This window comes from Camelus ferus, chromosome 8 (genome assembly GCF_009834535.1).
Source record: "Camelus ferus isolate YT-003-E chromosome 8, BCGSAC_Cfer_1.0, whole genome shotgun sequence".
Taxonomy (NCBI): domain Eukaryota; kingdom Metazoa; phylum Chordata; class Mammalia; order Artiodactyla; family Camelidae; genus Camelus; species Camelus ferus.
In genome coordinates this window covers 61,602,431-61,626,471 of record NC_045703.1, presented here as the reverse complement: position 1 = coordinate 61,626,471, position 24,041 = coordinate 61,602,431, and the positions used below count along the sequence as shown (strand labels likewise).

Sequence of the window (24,041 nt, the reverse complement as noted above, 5' to 3'; positions counted from 1 at the left end):
ATCTCATTCACAGAATGAGCAAATATAGAGTTAAATTTTTGTAATATTTTATTATATACTTCTTAGACCAGCAATTCTTGTGATAACTTCCACACAAAACTGAAAGAGGTTATGAAAAAGATTTGAAAAGTCTGTTTAGTGAAATAGAAGTATTTGGTGGAATTTATTTTCATGTGTCTAGTTTATAAAATCTCCAAAATGAATCAAAGGCACTGTTACTGCATCCAACAATAAGTTAGTGTTTGTACAGAAGACATTGGAACATGGCGTTAAGGAGAAAAGTAGGAAGAATATGCACACAAGAATATAAATGCCAGCTCTCTGAGTAAGTTGAGGAATTCTCATCAGAACAAGAGAAAAGCTGGGCCAATTCAGGAACTACATCAAAGGAAAAGAAAATACATTGAGGATCTTGACAAATAGGACAAGCAAAACATGGTACCAGTAGGCCTCCTTTTTAATAATGGAGTACTTTGAGTCAATTGAGTTAAAACTTCAGTAGAAAAAAATACTGTATATTTTGCGTTTACATTCTGTGCAATTAATAATGAAGACGTCAAATGGTAGAACTCTGGGCAAATTCAATAATTTGTTTATCATCACAGTCTTTCTAATTCTGTCCTGCATTTAAAACTGATCACTGAGGAAGCTGCTGATGATAATGATGTCACACCTGATAAGGCACCCAAGGTCCCTTAAAGCACGGTACCTTTTAACAACGGTGGAATTCACTGTTTAAGACAGTTTGCAGATCTTTGGAGACCAAATCGCGGTATTTGAGTGGCAGCTCTTAACAGAAGCACATGTATTCCTTCGATTGGATGATCAATCCATGGATTGGAATGGAAGTGATATATCTGTGAAGGAGAGTCTGCGGCAAGATTCATTTTTTCAATCACTTGAAAATTAGCAGAAGCTAATTTTACTCAATACAGCTGATGTAATCTGTTTCATTTGTTCAGTTTATATTTTGGGACGGCTCACATAATCAAAATATTTGTAGATTCACTTTCTCATACTTTTGAGCTTGTGGTATTTCATAAATGGAGTTGAAGAAACTTCATGCATTCAAGGAAATGAACTGTCTGTCATGGTTTTGCCTAACAATTTCTGAGTCAGTGAATACGGCTGCCGTTTCTCCCGTCTGTACAGAGGGTTTAAATAAACAAGTCTAATTCTCTGCAGGAGCTTCAGAGAGACATAGAAAAACACAGCACGGGCGTGGCCTCTGTCCTCAACCTGTGTGAGGTTCTGCTGCATGACTGCGATGCCTGTGCCACGGACGCCGAGTGTGATTCCATCCAGCAGGCTACACGGAACCTGGACCGGCGATGGAGGAACATCTGCGCTATGTCCATGGAAAGAAGGCTCAAGTAAGCTGGGATGTTCCAAAAACTGGGACAGCGGGAGGACCAAACAAAAAAAAACAAAACACCAAATTACCCAGAGTATCCACTGTTCACTATTTCCTTTTGGTTGCAATGTCCTGAAATAGCCTTGGTTTTCCAAACCTGCCATCATCTACATTTAGTTGGGAAAATAAGTAGGTATAAAAGTAATATATAAATATAACAAACCAAGGTACACCTGACCTAACAGTTTAAATATAATACAGAAAAATTACAATATGCCCTTACTGAGCATGCATAATGTTACAGCATTGATGGTGTGAAAAAGCAACATTCTCTTATTAAAAATGAAATAATAAAACAAAGGACTTATCTTGAAGCTCTTTGAAATTCAAGGTGGTAAAATAATAGTGCTGTATTAGATAATTATCACATGATCTGACACATAATCTTTGTGCTCTCTGAGAAACTCTTGAAAGATTCATATTTGTCTTGCTATCACAGGTTGATTTTGATGAGGGTGAGTTTGACGTTGGACTTAAATGGACTTTCAAACCTTAGTTTTAGTTCAGCGGAACCTTGGCATCAGTGTGTGCCATGAGCATGGTGTTGCCTTTTTAAACTTCCTTGCACATACCCAGAACAGTTCACACTATGTGCTCGTAACAGTCAGTGTGACTGACTCCAAATCCCAGAGGTGCAGGATGTGTGTTTAAACACAGATGCACAGAAACAGACACACACACACACAGCTGTTTCATTTTCATTCAGACGGTTGTTTTCTTTTCCAGTCTGGGCAAATTTGGCTCAAGGCACAGTTATTGTTTGGCACAACAGTTGCTTGTTTGGGCACTCTTAATCCTGTTGCAGGCATCAGACAGGATTCTGGGGCATAAACAGTCTCAGACAGTCAGATTCTGTTCTTTCATTTTCTGTCTCAGAATTGAAGAGACGTGGCGATTGTGGCAGAAGTTTCTGGATGACTATTCTCGTTTTGAAGAGTGGCTGAAGATTTCAGAAAGGACTGCTGCCTTCCCCAGCTCTTCTGGGGTGCTCTATACAGTTGCCAAGGAAGAACTAAAGAAATTTGAGGTGATTTATAATTCCAAATATTTAATCTTTATTTTGCTATAAGAGTAGCTAGCTGGTAGTCCCAAGACATAAACTAACTGTTCACCTACGTATTATTTGTTCAAACAGCTGGGTGACAACTTTCTGGTCATCTTATTCTTGCCTCATAAGTAGGCAAAGAAGAAGAGAAAGGAGGTTTTTACTTTAAGATTATCAAGAATTACAAATAAAATAGTAATGAAGAGAAGTTCTATTGGAAAACAGGATCATGACTCCCCAGAAAAGAGCTTGGGATTCTTCTGATTTCATAATTGTTTACAATCAACCTTCTAAGATTCAAATATGATGGCTTTCTATATTATAACATCTATTTTCCAATATATTTTCTTGATTTTTTTAACCTAGCTAGAGCATATATACATATATATATATATATATATATATATATATATATATATATATATACACACACACACGCACGCACACATATATGCTTTTTAATCATTGGTAGGATAGAATTGGCTCCAGAAATGGTCAAATATTTGAAATCATAAAGCATCTCTAATTACAAATGAAGAGCAGTGCCATTCTTGAGTCACCAAGACTTTCCAAATTTATAGAGACAAAAACAGCAGCAGTGTCGTTGGATTCGGAAAGAAAGGAGTCACTTGGTAACTGACTCCTGTTCCTTGACTGCGCGATCCTGAGTCAGCTCTGTGTCATTGTGATGCAAAGGAACCCCGACTTCTCAGCTGCTGTTCATCTTCACCGAGGACCTGACATAGCCTAAAGCTGACCATTTTTTTAAATTTGAAGTTTCTTTTCCCATCAGTTCCCACTGATAGGCAGTTGTGTTCTCATGTATATTGACAGCAAACAGTTCTGATGCTTGCATCTTATAAAAAACATCTTTGGTTGCTAAGTCTGCCCCAAGCTCCCTGAGAGATTTTTAAATAAGACTAAAAAATCCATCCAAATTCAGCTGGACTCACTTGTACCTTGCAACATTAATTAACCGAGCATTTATTGAGGCCTGTTACAGTAAATAGGATGTTTGGGTTTTGTTCTTGGGGGTTTAAAATCTAAGAGTCCTAGATGTGCAGCTATATGAATCTGTAAAAGTGTCCAAATATATGAAACAAATGAGAGTTTTTCCAATGTCTGAATGTGGATTTATATGTAACTAAATTCCAAGAAAACCATTTTCCTATCTAAAAAGTTTTCCTTTAGAAAACATCTAGTGAAAAACCACAATAAACTCTGCAGTAGATTTCATATCATCCCAGTGAACCAGTGCTAGAGGAAATATTCTTACACTGCATCTTGTTACACTCAGCTTCATGAAGGTTAAAGCCCTCTGTAATTGGCTTACACCACAAAGTAGATTACATAAGATCCTTTCTGATGCTATTTTAGACTCTCAGATTTTATGGCAAAAGTTAGCCACATAGTTAAGCTTATAATGCTGTACAGTTATATAGCTGGTTATAATGAATGATTTTATTTATATTTGTAGGTAATTTGCTTAAGAGACAGAAATAAATCACAAAAGCAAAATTTTGTTTGAGAACAGTCTTTGCCTGTTCAATTGCACGAATACTGGAGATAGATCTGGGTGTACTGAGGGACCCACTTGTGGTGCCAGCCATCATTCCCGTGAGAAAACATATTCTTTTTTTAAAATATATATTTTTATTAAAGTATAGTCAGTTTACAATATTGTGTCAGTTTCTGGTGTACAGCATAATGCTTCAGTCATACGTGCACATGCATATATTCATTTTCATATTCTTTCTCACCATAGGTTACTACAGGATATTGGATATAGTTCCCTGTGCTATAAAGTATAAACTTGTTGTTTATCTATTTTATATATATTAGTTAGTATCTGCAAATTTCAAACTCCCTATTTATCCCTTCCCACCCCCATCCCCCCGGTAACCATAAGTTTGTTTTCTATGTCTGTGAGTCTGTTTCTGTTTTGTAAATAAGTTTGTTTGTCTTTTTTCTATATTCCACATATAAGTGATATCATGTGGTATTTTTGTGGTTTGATAATTTTCTTTTGTATTAGCGTGGTTTCTTTTTGGCCTTCGTGATTCATTATTATCTGCTTTTGGTTTATGGTTACCTTATTTTTCAAGTATATTAACTCCTTACTATGTCTTGTTTGCTTTAGACTGGTAGTCATGTAGGCTCAAATACATCCTAAAAAGAATGAAGGGGAAAAAAAAGAAAGAAGAAAGAAAAAAAGAAGAAGAGAGAGAAAAAAATCTATATTGTGATTTCCAATAATGGCAAACCTGAACTTTGCTTACGACTTCCTTTTCTGGGGAAATAATTTAAAGTTTTATAGAACAGAAGTTTGGCTTTACTAGAGTGAAGGCTCTTAAAGCAACTCTCAGAAGGAAAACCATCTCGAAGGCAGAAGTGTGGTAGCGTGTAAACAGTGTGACAAGCCAAATGAAGCAAAACTTTGGGATTCAGATGAGTGCAGTCCAATGACACAATTTTCTGTCTAATGCCAGGATAAAAGTCAATCATAAATCATACTCATGAGTTGGAAATAAAAAAGCTTCGTTTTATTTTGGCCAGATGATTCTTACTCTAGGGCTATGCTATATTGCAGAAAGAAGAGTATTTTACCTGCAGAAACGCTAAACTGTGCACAGGATAACCTGAAGTAAATAGACACCACTATGTGAGCTGTTGCATCAGCTCTAAAACATCTTATAAAAACGAAATAAGTCATGGGAGTGGCAAAAAAAGAAACGGAGAATGTTCCAAACTTTTTTCTATGTAAGATGACATCTATTTTCCTGAGCCGCTTTTCTGAAAAGTCAGTATAATAGCTTGCATTTAGAGGACCTTCTGCAAAAGGTAGCTTTCATTTTTTTAATGGACAGTGGAATTGAGCAATTTCTGGATTTTTTTAAAAGAAAATACATTATTTTACAAATTAAAGAGACAGTTCTGTGGTAGATATCTTTTCTCAGTATTGACGCTGGAAATTTTGAACATTTTTAACTCACATTTCAGCACATACATATTTTTGTAATCAGTCTGTTTTATGGGAGAATATTTTTCAGGCCATTAATTATTTGAAAAGCTGTATTACATATGTATATGTGTCTATTCTATAAGTATGTGTATGTTCTGTGTGTATATATCATATGTGTATGTTGTGTGTGTATATATTATATACATATATTGTATGTTTCTGTATATATACATAGAGTCACTATTATTTTTTATTTTCTTTCATGGTTTGATTAACTCCCTTTCCTTGAGCTACACCAATTACATTACTTTGCTTACCAAGGGAAGTATACGCTGGTTAGAAACAGCCCCCATTTGGGAAAGCTGCCTTCTGTTCGGCCTGACATCACAATGTGAAGCCCGGACACCCTTGCTGAGAGCCCTTCTCTGATCTCCCTCCTGGTGCGCTTCCCTGTCATCTTAGGCTTTCCAGCGACAGGTCCACGAGTGCCTGACCCAGCTGGAGCTGATCAACAAGCAGTACCGCCGGCTGGCCAGGGAGAACCGCACCGACTCCGCCTGCAGCCTGAAGCAGATGGTTCACGAGGGCAACCAGAGATGGGACAACCTGCAAAAGCGTGTCACCTCCATCTTGCGCCGACTCAAGGTCTGTATTATGCCTCCTCTGTAGTTTAGCAGCCCAGGGGAGAGGATTAGGCCATTGGAACACAGTGTTAGGACACAATCTCAGTGACTTTGTAAGACTGGGATGGCAAGGGGGGTATCCAAGGTTAACTTACATGGCTAGAAACTGTGGGGTTCTTGTTGGGCGTTGAGAAAATGACTTTCTGGGAGACCTTGGACCTGGTGGGGCCGTCTCAGGATGTGTATGAGGACTTTCTTACTTCCATTATTTTATTTTCATATTCAGCATTTCATTGGCCAGCGTGAGGAGTTTGAGACTGCACGGGACAGCATTCTGGTGTGGCTGACAGAGATGGATTTGCAGCTCACTAACATTGAGCATTTTTCCGAGTGTGATGTTCAAGCTAAAATAAAGCAGCTCAAGGTAAGAGATTAGTGCATTTCTCCAGCCAGTGCGAAGGAAGTCTGAAGTGGAAAGGATTTATAGAGATTTTTGTGAAACACAAAATAGAGAACTGTTATTTTTTAAAAATTAGTTCTTCTTGATCGAAAACAAATTCAGAAAATGAGAAAGATATTACAAATGAAGTAAGGAGTATCTCCAGGAGATACAGCTCCCATGAACATATATGCTTTTAATTATTCACTCGATTGCCAGAGTTGTCACTTTTGTTTTGGCAGCTGTTGGTTTTGCTTTTTCTGAATTCTTTCTAGCACCTTCAAATAGTTTATTTGATTCCCAGGATCCCGAGCAGAACAACTTTCTTTCTTTTTATTTTTTTTAATATTTTTTTCTTTACATTTTCTAGGTGAGTTTATTAAGTTTTTGAGAGGAGGTTAATTATGTTTATTTTTGGAGGAGGTACTGGGGATTGAACCCAGGATGCTGTGCATGCTAAGCATGTGCTCTACCGCTTGAGCTACACCCTCCCCCTAGAACAACTTTCTTACGTTGGGATTTCATGCCACACACTCTACATTCTCAGATGCAAAGTGAACTGTTAAGCATATTTGATACGTTTCACTACGTAATTCAAACACAGTGGCTAGTTCAAATTTATAAATAGGAGGGACATACATTAGATACAAGGATTCCCTAAAAGGAAGAGTGTTTTTAACAATTTGAATAATACGCAAGGCAGCTTGTGAAATTTTTCTCCCAAGATAGATTTTTCTTTAAAAGAGTGGTGGAGCTGCCCATAAACTTAGGTTTAGTAAAACAAGGAAGTTACCTTTCATCATAGATTCTCAGGATAAAAAAATCACAGATAGTTAAGCCCTGATGTCCTGCCCAGCTTCTCTCTCCAACCTCCCTTCACCCCAACTCTCCCAGGTCGTTTCACAGGCAGATCGATGTTGAAAACCTTCAGCAGGAAATCTCTACCAAGTGGTAGTTGAAGCTTTTCTTTTTGGGCTCCAGCAGGGTCAGAGAATTTATTACCTCTCCCTCTCCCTGGGCAGTCTTTTTATTATTGGGCAGTTTCAATTATGCCAGAGTTTATTCTTGTATTGAAGTAAAATTTATCCCCTGAAACTTGTCCCCAGTAGCTTAACTGTTTTGAATCATACAGAATGAGTCTAAATAATTCTCCAGAATTACTTGTTGTTCAAACCATTTTATACTCTTTTGTGCTTAGGTCCTGAAACAATAAAAGAATCATCTGAGAAGAATTTGTGACATTATCATTGGGATGGTTTTTCTTAGTCATGTTTGACATACCAGGAAATCTAAAATCAAAATAGTCAATATAATTCTTTAAAACACTAAACTATTCCAGTGACACCATCTTGCTTCTTATTGCTTTTCACTGGGGATAACCAGTGCTATCACCTTTACACTGGGTTTGAAAGTTTCTTTACCGGATTCTCTTACCCACACTGTCCGTGGTGGTCAGTTTTATTAGCCAAAGGCGCCTTTCTGGTCGTGGAATTCTAACAATTCCCTTCCTGACTCCTGTTCTGATTTAAAAATTTTTGTTTTACTTTTTAAAGGACTAACCTCTTGGCTTGTCATGGTATACGGTAAATTTAATATCTCCTGCATGTTGTTTTCCCCTAAATATGTATCTTAGAATTACTTCATGTCCGTGTGAGCAATAAAAATAAATTACATGAGATTTGTGCCCCCTAGGCCTTCCAGCAGGAAATTTCACTGAACCACAGTAAGATTGAGCAGATCATCGCCCAAGGAGAACAGCTGATAGAGAAGAGCGAGCCGCTGGACGCCGCGGTCATCGAGGATGAGCTGGATGAGCTCCGGCGGTACTGTCAGGAGGTCTTTGGGCGCGTGGAAAGATACCATAAGAAGCTGATTCGCCTGCCTGTATGTGACATTGTCTTTCCATCGTCATTCCTTCTAAAGAGAATAAAGCATATGGGCTTAGGGAGCAGCACTGCTTGGTGGGTAAGAGCCCAGACTCTGGAGCCAGAACGCCTGGGTTCCCAGCCCCAGCTCAGACACACACGTTGGCTACGTAACCTTGGGCAAGTTACTTCATGTCTCTTGCCTCAGTTTCCTCAATTGTAAAAACTGGTTCAATAGCAGGACCTTCCTTATAGAAAGGATTGCTTTGGGCATGAAATGAGTTACTATATATACATATAAAGAGCTTAGAAGAGTACTTGGCTCATATCTGCTATGAAGATAAAGAAGCTTCTAGAAGAAACCAGGGCATGAAGGTGGGCAGTGTAAACAGCGGCTCAACTGATGAGGTTGTTTAGTTGAACTTTTTTCTCCTCCATTTCCCTAATTGCTACCATGATCACAGCTCATTGTCAAGTTGTTATTAGGATATTTGGGATCTTGTGTGATAAAATATATTTTGTATCTGGGGTAGAAGGTAAAAAAAGGACCAGCTAAGGTTTTATTAGTAATTCCCTTTTGCTCCTGATATGTGCCATTCTGGACTTACTGTGTTGCAGGCTAGGTACCAGGTTGGCTTTCTTTATATTATCTTATTTAATCTTATATCAGTTCTTTGAAGTAGGTCTTAATATTATGTCCATTTTACCAGTGATAAAACTGAGCATTTACTAGATTAATGTAAAAGACATTTTAAAAAGTGATCAGAAGATATTTATTTGCTGATAGGGTGTGACCCCCACTGCAGTAGGAATGTGGTCCAGATCAGCTTGAGCGCTGAGATTCAGTGAGAGGCAGGATGGAAAGTGGGAAGGGGGTCAGCTGATCGCTGCCATAACACGGCTGGCTTGACTGCATTTCTAGCTCCCAGACGATGAGCAGGACCTCTCTGACCGGGAGCTGGAGCTGGATGAGTCTGCTGCTCTCTCAGACCTCCACTGGCGAGACACCTCGGCAGACAGTGTGCTCTCCCCCCAGCCTTCCTCCAACCCCTCCCTCTCACTGGCCCAGCCCCTCCGGAGCGAGCGGTCGGGACGAGACACCCCTGCCAGTGTGGACTCCATCCCCCTGGAGTGGGACCATGACTATGACCTCAGTCGTGACCTCGAGTCTGCCGTGTCCAGAACTTTGCCCTCCGAGGACGAAGAGGGTCAGGAGGAAAAAGATTTCTACCTCAGGGGAGCTGTTGGCCTATCAGGTAGGAAAGAGCGGCCCCCCACATGCCAGATTGAAAGAAAATAAGAAGGGATGAATGCTGTACTGGAAATCCACATGCTAAGCAGAATCCTGTTCCTTCTCCCATTATGGGAGGTTCTACTAAATGGAATAATTGGATATTAACCTGATTAGCAAATACAAAATTGGCATGGCTATTGATTTATCCCAATATACTTACCTTCTTCCTACGAGATAAACATTTTGTACGTACTGGAAATACACAATTCCTTTTCTTCTCAGAGAGCGTACACTCTAGTGTAGAACACAGACAAACTGGAAACAGCCGTGTGAGATGTTTGGCGCAAGGATACCGTGTACACACGGTGGTGCAGAAGCACAACCAAGGGTGACTAACCCGGAGCTTTGAGGAGAGGCTTTAGGGAAGAGACTTGAGCTGAGACCAGGAGGATGAATAGGAGCTGGTCATGTGGACACAGCCACGTCCAGAGGGAGGATGGAGAGGGCGCCCATCTCAGCTGTATGATCAGCCTCAGCGCTTTTGGACCCGGAGTTCGTCCAGAATGACAAGGCTGTAGATTGGGGGGCATAAAGTGAACAAAGAGCAGGTGGAAAGGCAAACCAGGACCTGATCATAAAGCAGCCTGTTCATCATGGAAAGGAATTTGGCTTCTATCACGAAGGCAATAGAGAGCCCCAGCAGGGCTGTAAGGAGGCAGGCAATGTGATCAGACGCATATTTTCAAAGAACCTGTCTCAATACTCTATAGAGAAGGGCTCATTAAGAGAGAGTCCATATGGACTTGTTTTATAGTCCAGGACACAGATATGATGGTGGCCTGAATTAAGCAAGAAGCACTGGGAATAGAGAGAATGGAAGAGACATGAGAAATCAGGAGACGTCTCCTCCATCACTGACGATTGACTGAACTGGGAATGAATGGTATCTTCTGGCTTGGGCATCTTGGTGAAAGATGCAGGTGGTGCTAGGCCCTGAGGACCGTGAGTGGGAGAGAATGCTCTGGGTGGCTGTGGACCCACAGAGCAGGGCAATGAGAAAGGCGGAGGTGATGAGTCCATCTGTAGAGATGCGACAAAATATCCACAGGGAAAAATCCAGCAGTAGAAGGATGCATGGGTCTGAATTCCAGGAACTGGAAATGCAGATTAGGTGGCTAACCACATATAAATGGTAAGCAGTAATTGTCCCCAAGGGAAGGACGGAGATCACAAGGAGAAGAAAGTATGAAGGGAAACAAGAAGTATGAAACCTCAAGAAACACGTAATAGGGAAAGAATGGACGAGAAAGAGGAGCATTGTAAGGAAGATGAGCAAAAATAGAAAATTTTTAATAATCAGAGGCCAGTTTGTAGCACTTGTAAATGCATCTCACACATTCTCTTTTAGATGGTTCTGATGGTTCACTTTGGATTCCCAAGGGTGTGACACTGTCTAAAAAGAAAATGATTTTGATTTTGTTTTTATAGTACAGCCTCATAGCTCAGCATTTTGCATCTAAAGAAGCACTGTCCGATAAGTGGCCCACAGCCACACACGACAGTTGAACCCTGCAATGTGATGGTGCAAACTCTCACGGAGATTGTCTGTGTCAAATGCACTTACATGAACACAGAAAATTCAAAGGCTTAACGCAAAGCATATAAAGTAGTCGTGATAATATTTATGTTGATTACATCTTGTAATTTGAATCTATCCGTTTAGAAAAATTAAGTATTCAAGTTATTTTCATCCATTTCTTGTTACTTTTTTACCGTGGCCCTCAGAGTCTTTAAAATAATGTACGTGGCTCCCGGTATTTGTTGGACAGCGCTGCTGAGGGACCTGACCGTCTCGGTTGAAATCCCAGTGATGCCACTTACTAGCTGTTGAAACTTGGATGAGTAACTTAATTCCTCCGGACCTCAGTTTTCTCATCGCTAAAATGAGAATAAAGCTTCCATGCACCCAGCAGGGTTTCTGTGGGGACAGATGAATGCTTATTAGCACGATGCCTGGCTCATAAAAGACTGTCAATCAATGTGAGCTCTTATTATGATTTATTTCAGGAAACCTTTGTTGAGCATGCTCAGACTCCTCTGTACGTTCCAGACTCATCTTTCCAGAATGACTAACTTCCTTTTGTTCCCCCAGGACAGTTATTTTCCTGACAAAAGGGAATCGAGGTTTCTAGAACTTACAGTCAACTTAGGCTGTGCTCTTTTTTGCAGATGTAGTGATTCCCGAAAGTCCTGAGGCGTATGTAAAACTCACAGAAAGTGCAATCAGAAATTCCTCTGGTAGGCACCAAAAGCCACAGCAGACCCCTCTCCCTCACCTGTAACAAGCCTCCTCCTCTCAGCCCATCTACTGCACCTCTCACAGCTCTGTGCCACGGGCATGTTCAGGCAGAACCTTCTCTGACTGCTGTCCCAGAAACCAAAAAAAAAAAAAAAAATTTGGTTGATCAACACCAAGAAGATTTCAATAATCAAGTGCAATAAAACAACTTCTCAGCTTGTTGAGTAGTAATAACTCTCAGTAAGCGTAGACCTGTGATACCCATTAGAACAGAAAATAGGAGATGGAGACACTGGCCTTAGCTTCTGTGCTCTGATGCCATGCTTGACTGTAGCAGCTCTGACTTCGTGCCTTCGCGGGCTTGCAGACCTACCTCTGGCTGGGGAATCAGGGCTAAGGCTCCAGTCCTAAATCCATCTGCCGCTGTGTGTGACCTCAGGCCCTTTGCTTATTCTCCTGATCTCAGGGGTCACATATAAGACAAGGGGTGAAATCAGATATTCAGCTCTAAAAATTGTAATTTTAGTTTAAGAAATCTCACCCCATAAAATAATTCGAAATGAAACATATTCCACAGTTACCTTTAGACTTAGGTTTTCCTTTAAGGACAGAGCTATTCCTGAAACAAGAAGAACTAAAGAAAGGAAAATAGAACTAGTTTTGCTTAAAGTTGCGCTAGACAAACAGGGTCAGTGATTTGGAGGACGGTGGAGAGAACAGGGTTTGAACATGGTGATACAGCCTAACAATCCAGCTAGTTTATACTGGGCGTTTTTGTAGAAAAGTGGACAGGAAGTAAAGTAGCGTTCCTGAAATGGTGACTGCCTGCGTGATCCCCGTGGGGAACCTTTTCCAGGTGTCTGTAGAGGGTCTTTTTTCTTAAAAAAAAAAAAATGAAAAATTTAATACAGCTTACTAATATTGATTCTGCTTTCACCCTGCTTTCACTCTGATAATCAACGTTCTTGTTGAGTTCAAAGACTATAATACACACACACACACACACGCACACGCACATGCACACACACAAAATAATTTTGCAATGAGATGTCCCATCTCTCAAAGGAGACGAGCCAGGAGTCCTAGGCTGTGAGTAAGAGCATATCTGGATGGAAATGCTAAAATCTTAGCTTTCCCTGGTTCTGTTTCAGGTTTTAAACAGAAGCAAGTCATTGCTAGCTTGGTGCCCCAACACATACCTATCCAGAGCTAGCCTTCTCTTGGCTAACTTGAAGTCCTGGCTTATGTGAGCAATGCAGCCACCTGGGACTTCAGTGGCACTAACTTCTGTTAAGATGCAGGAAGGAAAATTACAAGGTGTGTCTTTTTCTGTTTGATAAATGTATGCAGAGGGAGCATGAGAAGTAACTACCTCCTAGTTATTAGGGAGCAGAAGGCACCAGCGGGAGTTTTTAGAAAGGCCTTCCACAGCTTACAACATGCAGATTTTCAGGGGAGGAGCTGGACGAAGGAGCAGACACGCAGGCTGTTAGAACCCACTGCAGGCCCCTTTTGCAGCACCCCATCTGCTTGGATTCTTGGTGGAGCACATTCACTGATCTGGTCACCTGAACATCTAACCCACCAGCACGCCGGTACTAAATGTGCTTTATGATTACCCACACACACGCCATCTCTGTGTAGAATTTCTTAGCCCTCTCCTTGACTGTCAAGCTTGTAAAGATTCTTATGGTTGACACTGCAGGGGATCCCAGTGCCTTAGAGTCGCAGATCCGACAGCTGGGCAAAGCCCTGGATGACAGCCGCTTTCACATGCAGCCAACAGAGACTATCATCCGCAGCAAAACTCCCACAGGACCAGAGCTAGACTCCAGCTACAGAGGCTATGTGAGTATCCAGACCCTCGCGATCCTGACCAGTACCTGGTAATCACAGCTGTGTGACCAAGAACGCTCCGTCTGTAGCGGGAGGGCTGGATGGGCTTTCCACATACCATGCTACCCTTGAATTCACGGACGCTCACGTGCAAATCAAAGCCAGGTTGGCAGGTTACCTTTTGAGAAAAAATAGTCTGTGCTTAGACCCACTGATCTACCATAATGTAATGACCAGCCTGTTCCTTTACACGGAGAACTGAGTGAGATCCATTTAATTGAAAGCAACAAAATGCTTTGGGTCGGGAAAGCGATTAGGCATTTTTCCAAATTCAGCTAATGATTTTCTCCTGGGAGCAGCAGATCTTAGCTGGTAGATTACTAACGCAGAATTTTTCATTCTTTTCCTCAGTGTCTTGATTCACTTGATAATCTCGAGACTGTTTTTATCCTCTGTTGTTCGTTCGCTCTTTCTGGAGAAAACAACTCTGACTAACGAGAGCGATCTGGGGAAAAGGTGGCAAGAGATGTGTGCATTACCAGTTCCATTTTCAATGCTTTTAGTGAAGTATGGACTAACACTGATTGCTGTGCTCAAGTTATTTATCAAATCACTTTTCCCAGAGAATTGCCTGTTTTCCTACACATCCTTAAGCAAGAGGATTTGAAAGTAAATCTCTTCCATGCCTCCTGTCATTTCTTTCCGCTCCTCAAAGACTGCCTAGGAAGAGGAAAGAAGAATTAATTTTCCTAAGCCCAGTGACAACTTACACGTACTGCTTTTTGAAACAAGGGGGGAGAGAACCATTCTAGTTACATATGCTGACATCAGTATCCTCGCAATCACAGAAGAATAATCAATCATAAGTTTACTCTCTGTCCCGTTTGGCCCATTATACTGACTTCTTTTATAGTGAAACCTCTTTTAAAAAATATAATATGGTTTCACAATGACCTTGCTCTTGCTGACATCACTGAGATTATACTTAACACCAATCAAAAGCAATCAAGGTAACTTCATAGCAATGTGATTTGTTAAAGGTTTTGAAGGGAAATGTTTTGATCATTATAGCAAGAGTACCTTGAACTGATTTGTTCTTTTAATCTTTGCATACTGTGCAGGATAGTAAACATGTTAGAACTGATTCCTTTAATATCTCTTAAACATTGCTTAAATTTTCTCATGAAACAGCTGACTGTAATATTGTTTCATTCTTTTAAGTATTTTAATTATTTAACGCAAAGATATTCCTTTGAGATTTTTAAAAAATTTTTCTTTCTTTTCATTTTTTTCTTTTATCGCTAACTTTTTTTTGAGGGGGGTGGTAATTAGGTTTATTTCTTTCTTTCTTAATGGAGGTCCTGGGGATTGAACCCAGGACTTCATGCATGCTAAGCACACACTCTACCACTGAGCTATACCCTCCCCTCGAGATTTGTGGTAATATTACTGTTCCCACACCAGTTTAAGAAAATGGGAGCAACTTGCCAAAAACTATATATCGTATTGCCGGCTGAGGGCTCTGAGTTTTAAATCCCACCTTGGTTTAGTCTGTTTCAATACCTAAGTCTAAAAGAAATGTTGAGGACTTAAGCAAAACCACGTGTGCCAAGTGTATCTTCAAGGCATTGCTTTATGTAAATATAGATGGGTCACTTGACTTTTTCTCTCAGCAGAGTGGCTCGCTCTTTCCAGAGAAGTAGCACACGCCACTGTCCTTTTTCGAGGAGCTCCAAAGATATGTTCCCCAGAAGTCCTTGCACTCATGACACTTTGAGAACTTTGTGATGGGGGCGGGGGCCTGTTTTCTGTGTCTAAACAGATGAAACTGCTCGGTGAATGCAGTGGCAGTATAGACTCGGTGAAGAGACTGGAACACGAACTGAAGGAGGAGGAGGACCATTTCCCCGGCTTTGTTAACCTGAACAGCACAGAAACGCAAACAGCCGGTGAGTGCGCCGCGCCCAAGTCAAGACAGAGTGAAATCCAACAATTCTTTGTTGCTCCCACCTCCCCGCCGAGTTCCACTGTGCTGTCTACCTGATTCTACACTCTTCTATCCTGAGACCTTTCCCCCGTGTTACGCTGATCTCCGGGAACTGAATGGGGAGGTGAAAAGCATCACGGTGGTTTTTAACCAGGTTCCATTGATTTTAAGGCACCGTCTCTAATTGCTGGTCAGGCATCTCTGTCTGCTCTCAGGCTCTGTTGCAGAACGAAGCCAAGAATTGAATGTTATCTTCATGCCCATGAATGCTAATTACTTCATAAAACTCTTTACAGTGTTGAATCTTGTGTAGCTGATTTTTTTTTTTTTTTTGCTCCATTATCATTAAAAATGCAGATGGGAAAAACAGAGCCATTAGCCTGTTACATACAGCTGACAACCGCAGAAATGCCCAGTGGCCTTACTTTCTTCCTGTTGCTGTTTTAAATTTAGCCACCCATGTGCGTTTCCAGCATTTCCTAAACACCCGACGCGGAGGAAAACTCCCCGCTACCCCGTGCGTGTCCTGTCTTGCCAGGTGTGATTGACCGCTGGGAGCTCATCCAGGCACAGGCCCTGAGCAAGGAGCTGAGGATGAAACAGAACCCCCAGAGGCGGCAGCAGTTCGACTCCGACCTGAGCAGCACGCTGGCCTGGCTCCGGGAGACCGAGGACGACCTGGAGCAGCTCCGGCGCCTGCAGCTCAGCACCGATATCCAGTCCATCGCGCTCCAGATCCAAAAGCTCAAGGTAGCTGCCCTTGGCCTTTCCCGCCGCGAGCAGACAGAAAGGGGGACACCTGGTCAGGTGGAACCGCTAGCCCTAGCTGGTCTCCAGTTACACGGCAGAAAGGGACACGAAAGCTTCCCCAGCCACCCCAAATCAGAGCGTTCAGAGGCAGGTTTGGAAGGGCTGAGAGATGCGCTGTGTAAGCAGAACTAGCCCCATGAAAGTGACCACGATCTAACGAATTGCTATGTAAGAAATGACGGATTAAAATTTCATGAAACATCCAGCTACCTCTGGGACCCCTTTAACCTCTTTTAAAGGTAATACAGCGACATCCAGGTTCCTGAAAGTTTATATCTAGAGCTGGAGAGGAGGCCTCTCCCGGATTGTACGTGGGGGAGTTTGTGGAGACCTAGCGAAGCCGCTTGACATTCTGGAACCAGCAGAACTAAGGGGATAGATTATAAAAGTGGCAGAAACTATTTGCCGTGGAATGAATCCAACAAAACCAAACCCGTGGAATAATTGTAAAGCACCTGACGTGTACAATTGACTTTGACCTGGATGGGTGTAGCACCCAGGACGACCTCCTTTAACTCCCTCTCTAGATCTTAAAAACCCTCCTCAGCCCAGCTACTGAAAGGCATTGATACGCGGAGCCTTTTGTAAGCAGACTGTGAATGGAGAGCTTGGTTTCTCCTTAATAGCTCTCTCGGTCCTGTCTTTTTGTTTGGAGAACGTCAAGCTGTGCTCTTTCTCAGAGCGGAGCTACCGGGCCCTCCAGGCTCGAGGATTAAGTGCGCTGCCTTTATGTCTCCCTGTTTCCAGTGGGTGTTATGTCCTTTAGGGTGATGTTTTTGTGGTTTGTTTTGGTTGTTTTGTTTTAAATTTTCAACCAGTGAAATAAGCCTTCCCCACAGATGCTCCAACTTCTTTCAGAGTAGCCTCCGCACCAGCCCCATCGATTTCAGGATGAAGCATGGGATGGGAAATGCAGGTTACATTATCTGGATTACAACATTTTTTTTTCTCTGGGGTACTTCAGTTACTTCAGTGTCTCCCCAGGAAAGCATAAGGCAGTGTTGCATGTAACCAAATTCCTTAAAAAGTTGATGAAGCAAATGCTGGCTGGTCTGAGACCTAAGCGAGATTAGGGTGGAAAAGTGAGACCATGAAAATCAACCTGGAAGGGATACAATGGAAGTTCGAGATTTGCAGATACTAACCTACTATGTATAAAATAGATAAACAAGGACCTATCACATAGCACAGGGAACTGTATTCAATATCTTGTGGTAACCTATAATGAAAAAGAATATGAAAAGGAATATATGTGTGTCTATGTATGACTGAAACATTATGCTGTGCACCAGAAATTGACACAACATGGTAAACTGACTATACTTCAATTAAAAAAAAAAAAAAGGAAAAAAAAATCAGCCTGTACAATAACAAAAAGCCACCCCCCTCTGCACCCCTTCCTGATCCTTCGTGTTTTCTGAGGATGAACCTGTGGGATAACCAGGTACCTTTCCACGATATCTCTTGATCATATGTGGTCTCTGTGGTTGACACTATATTATGACATGTTAAGAATCCATTGAAAAGTGAACATTTTAGGACAAGTTGAAAACATAACAGAAAAGGTGAGAAATTATAAGAAAACGTAGACCGGGTAGATGTGATTTGTAAAATCACTCACCCGACGTTGATCTGGGAATATTTGAACAGTCCCCAGATATTGGATTCTTAATACATAACCCTGTGCTCAAGTTCTTGGAATTTAGTTCTAGATTTTGGGGAAATGCATAAAGTAAAAAGTAGTCACCTTTGTGTGTGTGTGTGTGTGTGAAATCAAACTAAATTGGTTTGCTGAAGAAACATGATTCATCCTCTTCAGCATCACAAAAATCTGGCCTGTGCCCAAGGCCATGTTCTCAGCCTGTGGGCCACTGTCACGGTGCCTCGGGAGTCAGAGCAGCTGGAGGCCAGAGCCTTGGAATCTGCTTTCTTATGTAGCTTCCCATTTCATTCATTTGCACACAGCTTTGAGTCGATTTAGTCTAGTGAGATGGAATTTGCCCTGGAACTAAGAGCATGTTTCCTGCTGTTCAGAACTGTCGGAGCCAGGTTTGGTTTGGCCTGTTTGGTTTGTTGTTGAACCCCCATGCTGGGGGTTGAGTTAATCCTACCCCTCAGTTCACTGTGCAGGGTCATCGCTGCTTCCTGCAAAGTTCCTCTTAATTTGATTTATCTGTCCCTTTTCTCAAACCCACAGCAACCATCCTGAAATTTGAATTAGTTTTTTTTTCTTATACGTATTCGTGAAAATTGTGGATTTGTGTGTGTGCATATGTATTGTAAATCACATGAATGCTGTAGTGGCACACATATCATTCTGTTTCTGGCTCCCCCTTTATATTATATTTTCTTAAGATTCATTCATGTCATCAAGTGTATCTCTGATCCACCTCTTTTAACCTTTCTCCCCTTTCTCTTTTCAGGAGCTCCAGAAAGCTGTGGACCACCGCAAAGCCATCATCCTCTCCATCAATCTGTGCAGCTCCGAGTTCACTCAGGCTGGCCAAGAGGAGAGCCAGGATCTGCAGGATCGCTTGTCCCAGATGAATGGGCGCTGGGACCGCGTGTGCTCCTTGCTGGAGGAGTGGCGGGGCCTTCTCCAGGATGCACTGATGCAGTGCCAGGTGGGGCTTTGGGCAGGCCATGCTCTGGAGTCAAACATTTCCAGTGTCGCTGAGTCTGTGACTTGATTTGTCCAGGTCACTACAGGGATGCAGTTGTTCCCCAAAGTCAGTATTTGAGTGAGATAACTTTGAGCCCCAAATTTTCATTTCACTGGAGGATGTGTACATGCTGAACTTTACAGCTAGCAAGAGACTATTCTGACAAGTTTGTCTCAGCCTCACCATTCCTCCTTCAGCTCATTCATTCATTCACTCAGCAGATACTTGCAGCATGCAGGGAGACATTTCTCAAACAGCAGAGTGAGCATCACAAATATTTACTCCTCCATTCATAGCACAAGTATTTGCTGAGTGTTCACAGTCTGACAGATGTTGCACTAAGCAGTCAGGGCACAGCACAGCCTCCACTTTTGTTGGGGAGGACAGATGATAAAATGGCAAATAAATACTTAACCAAGATACATACAGATGTGGATGATAAGAGTAACAGAAAAAAGCGCTTTGGGAAGGTGATCAGGGACACCCTATGGATGTTTGAGCTGACACTGGAAGGATGTTGCCATGGAGATCAGGCAAATGGCAAGTCCCAGAAGCAGGAAAGACGGAAAAGAGGCTGGTGTGATCAGCATGTGGTCAGAGAGGACAGAAGGGGTGAAAGAGATCGGGAACCAGGTCGTGCAGGATTTTGTAGGTCCTGGCCTGGAGTTTGGACTGTAATCCAAGCAGGATGGGAAGCCTGCTTTCCATGTTTATATGCTCCCCAAGAGTAATAGCTCCTTGAGCGCAGGTACCCAAGCTCCTTTTTCACCCCTGCACCCAATCATACTACAGCGCCTTCCCTGTTGGAGATGTTCTGTAACTGTGCCTTGAATAAATGAACAAATGCATGAATGGAGAGATGGAATTGAATTTATGCCTTCAAAGATGGGGAGAGTTGAACACGGGGAGAAGAGAGGGGAACAGAGCTGCTTCCTTCCACACTGCATAGGAGCCCTAGAAATTAGTACTGTGATGCGTGCTCCTTATGTCAGATTTTTCCCTCGAGTAATAAATTAGATGCTTTTGGTAAGAACGTGAGCTCAGATCATTACAACAGCACCAGTGCCTTCTTTAGAAAGGAATTGTGTATAAGATCTTAAAAACCAGTGGTAGGAATTGTAAACCATGGGCATTTAAGCTGGGAGGGAAAGAAAAATACATTATTCAAGATGAGTTTAGGCTTCATTTTTTTTTTTCCATAGGATTTCCATGAAATGAGCCATGGTTTGCTTCTTATGCTGGAGAACATCGACAGAAGGAAAAATGAAATTGTCCCCATTGATTCTAACCTTGATGTAGAGATGCTTCAGGACCATCACAAACAGCTCACGGTAAGAAGTGTGGCCTCAGACGGCCTCTGCTTGTGTTGGAGGTGACACTATGTATTTACCTTTTGCATTATAATCTCTTAGTCTTTCGTTACTTCTCATGATTTCCCATCTCTATGAAGCAAACAGGCATGGGAGACACCTACTAGCTTCAGAGTCTGACTCTAAAGTCACTGCTCATCTCAAAGGCAGAGCTGTTCTTCACCTTAATTAACTTGTTTTTAATCAAGGCAGTTCTTCAGCGAATTACGCTTATTTTTAATTTAAACTGTATATGTTGAATCTATGTCCCAAGAATATATTGGGTGGCTGATAATAAAAGGACATTAAAACTGTTGAAATCGAGACCATTTAAGGCTTCTTAAGAAGAATTAAGTATAGATTCAACATTATTAACCTTAGCACTAAGTTTACTGAAACCTAAGACAAAAAGAGTAACATGGAAAGTTAAAGGGTTTTCATCGCCTAACAAAAAGAAAACATTCCAGTTCTCAAGGAGCAAGAAACTTTTTCTAGTACTAAATTCAAAAGGAAATTTGCAGAATTTCTGTGTAGATTCTTATACAAAGAACTTTGGACAATATAATGTACAGTGTACGTAAGGTGATTTTACAGAAGATAAAGAAGCATATTTGAGTTCCATTAGGAGACAATGATTTGCATTTTGTTGCTTTCTGTATTTTAAAATGCTATTTCTTAACATTTAACACCGATACTAACCTAACCAACAGAACTGGCAGCTTTTAGTTCTGTTCCATAAAGATCTTAGAAACCAGGAGGAAGTAATCGCGGCTACATTTTTATTCGACTGTTGACCTCAGACTTTAAGTTGTGAGGGATGAATCCCCCATGGATCTTTTAAAAAAAAAATCTTGACTAGATATCAGGGTATATACCTCGACATACTTGAGTTTTTCTGTACTGATATGTTAATGTTTTACTTTTCTTTATAAAAGAATATTTTATGTCTCGTTTGCATAATCCTTGACGTTTTAAACCCTTTGACATACATTCACCAATTCGAACCTTCCGATAATACTTACTGTGGGCCAGGCAGGAATTAGTAGCATCATTTTACCAAATGAGAAAACTGAGATCAGACAGATGCCAGGGTCTTCTAGGATGTATTTGGCAGAGGCAGGATTAGAACACGGGTCCCCAACCGCCCAGTGCCGTGGGCTGTTGCATCCCTTCTTGTGTGAGCAAAGCGTTCTGATGCTCACTGAGTGGAAGTGATGCCCTTCTGCGCTTTTGGCACTTTCTCCCAATTATCAAAAATTCTGAGAAAAATATTTCTGTTATATATACAGCAAATAAGACGTGAGCTGTTAGATACCCAACTCAAAGTGGCCTCACTGCAAGACATGTCTTGCCAACTATTGGTGAATGCTGAAGGCACAGACTGTTTAGAAGCCAAAGAAAAAGTCCATGTGATTGGAAATCGGCTCAAACTCCTCTTGAAGGAGGTCAGTCGTCATATCAAGGAGCTGGAGAAGTTATTAGACATGTCAAGCAGTCAGCAGGTAAGCTCTAAACAGACAGCATTGTGTAGCGTTTCTGACGGGAGAGCAAAGAAGCACCGTCTTTATCCATTTTAGAAAGACTTTGAATATAGTACTTGTCAGACTAGAGTGTCCTCTCTAAGTCACTGCTCTCAAAGGCCTCTCTCAGAATAAAAAATGAACTCAAAAACTTTCATAATAGGACACTACTTTTGATTCATTCCATCCCAAAAATCCTCTTGTAATTGTTACTGCTCACCCTGCTACCACCACGATTGTGGCATTTTATTTCACCCTGTTTATTTGGAATTCGTGTGTTTTCAGCAACAGCTAGAGCAGATCACAGCCCACTGTTGCAGATGAGTTTCATATTCAGACCTTAGAGGGTATGAATTCTCCTGACACAGACAGCAGTTCAATCATAGAAAATGTTCTCTGCTTGCTTTTATTCATTCATTCATTCATTCATTCAATCTGATGCATCAAGGTAGTCATGTTGGTTTTGAGAAATGCGTTTGCAGGTACAGAGATGCTTGGTAAGACCTCAGACATTCATGGTGCAGTCCTGTTATGGACACACAAGCACGTTGCCTTTCTAGAAGCATGCAAAGGAACAATCTCCTTCAAGTAACAGCAGTGCCAGAAAAAACACAATTTGTCTGATGCTACGAGGCAGGCTCCTGGATGACTGCCTTTTGTTTCTAACCTCCTTCACTTCAACTCATTCACATCCATGTCACTAGAGATAATAAAGCCCACAAGCGGCCCAGTGATAACGAAGCTATACCTGTATTTTCCAGAAGGACCCAACTCACATCCAGGAAACCCCAAGACACTAGAAGAGTTAGGTTCTGTTCCTCCTGCAGTGATCTGGTCCTATTTTTCCCAAGGAATGGTTTGACTTTTATGAGGGATGGAGGAGGGTGGGTGGGAAGTACTTTGCAGATGACAAAGCCGTCGTGGCTGTGGGTCATGGAGTCATCAGAGGCATCCATTTCCCACGTAGGATCTGTCTTCCTGGTCTTCTGCTGATGAACTGGACACCTCAGGATCTGTGAGTCCTACATCGGGAAGAAGTACCCCAAACAGACAGAGAACGGTAACTTTCCACTGGTCACTTTCCGTTGGCCTGCGGGAGGGAACGCTGGGGCGCCGCAGGGCCTGTGCCCCCCAGCAGGGTCCACAGGCTCTCCCCCTGCCACGCGGCGGGGCTGACATAGCAAAGCGCTGTTTCCTCAGCCCTGCTGCACACCCTTCCTAGGTGCACTCAGGGACGGTGAGAGCAGGTAGCTCTGTTTTTCAAAAGCGTCAGGGTTCAACGTGCAGTTGGTATGCAGGGAGACAGATGACTTTTCTTGCCCACAGGGCCATCTCTAGAATGGTACAGCCTGGTCCCCTTGGTGGGCCCTCCCTTCAAACCACCTCCGCCATGGTCCACCTGCACGAGGGAGGCTCCACTTAAAGGGGCGCCTCAGCCAGCAGTGGGCAAAACTGTGAGGGGCTCATGAGACCATTGAGTTTATAAGACAAATGGAAATTCTGTTGAGTCTTAAGCAGAGAAGCTCCTGAAGGTGGTCTTGAAGGTTTTCAGTGATTGTATCGCCCCCTAGAGTGGCAACAACTCAAGGTGCCTCACCCACGAGGCCTGTCGGGGGCATCTCCCTGGTATGCAAGGAGGAGGAAGAGACCAGCTCGGCCCCTGCTACCCTCTATACCTTGATTTCTCTGTGTAATTTAGAAGCTTGTTTTTTGTTTGGTTATTTTTTTTTGTCCAGCTTTATGATTATATTCATTTTTATTATCATTCCCTTGTCCTTAGTTTTTAGAAGGATTGATTTCATGTGTACTTTTTTTGTTGTTGTTAGAAACACTTAAGTTCTATGCTGATAAATGTTATTATCTTCTTAGGATTTTTTTTTTACTACATTCACTAGTTTCCTGTAGATCCTAGTTTAAGAATGTGAAGGAATACTGGCTTTTCGAGTCAAATTTTAGCCTTTATTTAAACTTGAGTACTTGATTTGTTGGGTCCCC

General features: G+C 41.8%; 1 protein-coding gene and 1 long non-coding RNA gene across 18 annotated transcripts in view; one reads left to right on the top strand and one right to left on the bottom strand.

Annotated features, from left to right (window-relative positions):
* SYNE1 (spectrin repeat containing nuclear envelope protein 1) overlaps nucleotides 1-24,041 on the top strand; it is a 427,871-nt gene that overhangs the window by 394,553 nt on the left and 9,277 nt on the right. For 13 of the 17 annotated variants that reach the window (XM_032485189.1, XM_032485193.1, XM_032485194.1 and 10 more), the window contains 14 exons: nucleotides 1,186-1,373; nucleotides 2,291-2,441; nucleotides 5,884-6,066; nucleotides 6,331-6,468; nucleotides 8,176-8,367; nucleotides 9,271-9,604; nucleotides 11,812-11,880; nucleotides 13,587-13,729; nucleotides 15,540-15,666; nucleotides 16,243-16,454; nucleotides 18,938-19,138; nucleotides 20,380-20,508; nucleotides 21,816-22,028; nucleotides 23,014-23,106. In XM_032485189.1, the coding sequence (XP_032341080.1) occupies nucleotides 1,186-1,373; nucleotides 2,291-2,441; nucleotides 5,884-6,066; nucleotides 6,331-6,468; nucleotides 8,176-8,367; nucleotides 9,271-9,604; nucleotides 11,812-11,880; nucleotides 13,587-13,729; nucleotides 15,540-15,666; nucleotides 16,243-16,454; nucleotides 18,938-19,138; nucleotides 20,380-20,508; nucleotides 21,816-22,028; nucleotides 23,014-23,106 (2,373 nt within the window). The remainder of the gene's footprint in view (nucleotides 1-1,185; nucleotides 1,374-2,290; nucleotides 2,442-5,883; nucleotides 6,067-6,330; nucleotides 6,469-8,175; nucleotides 8,368-9,270; nucleotides 9,605-11,811; nucleotides 11,881-13,586; nucleotides 13,730-15,539; nucleotides 15,667-16,242; nucleotides 16,455-18,937; nucleotides 19,139-20,379; nucleotides 20,509-21,815; nucleotides 22,029-23,013; nucleotides 23,107-24,041) is intronic. The other 4 variants (XM_032485195.1, XM_032485198.1, XM_032485196.1 and 1 more) reach the window with 1 other exon arrangement.
* Nucleotides 6,947-23,705, bottom strand: LOC116665445. The gene is made up of 3 exons (XR_004322069.1): nucleotides 23,630-23,705; nucleotides 10,484-10,488; nucleotides 6,947-6,958 (listed from the first exon to the last, which is right to left on the bottom strand). It is a non-coding gene; the product is annotated as an uncharacterized LOC116665445 (long non-coding RNA).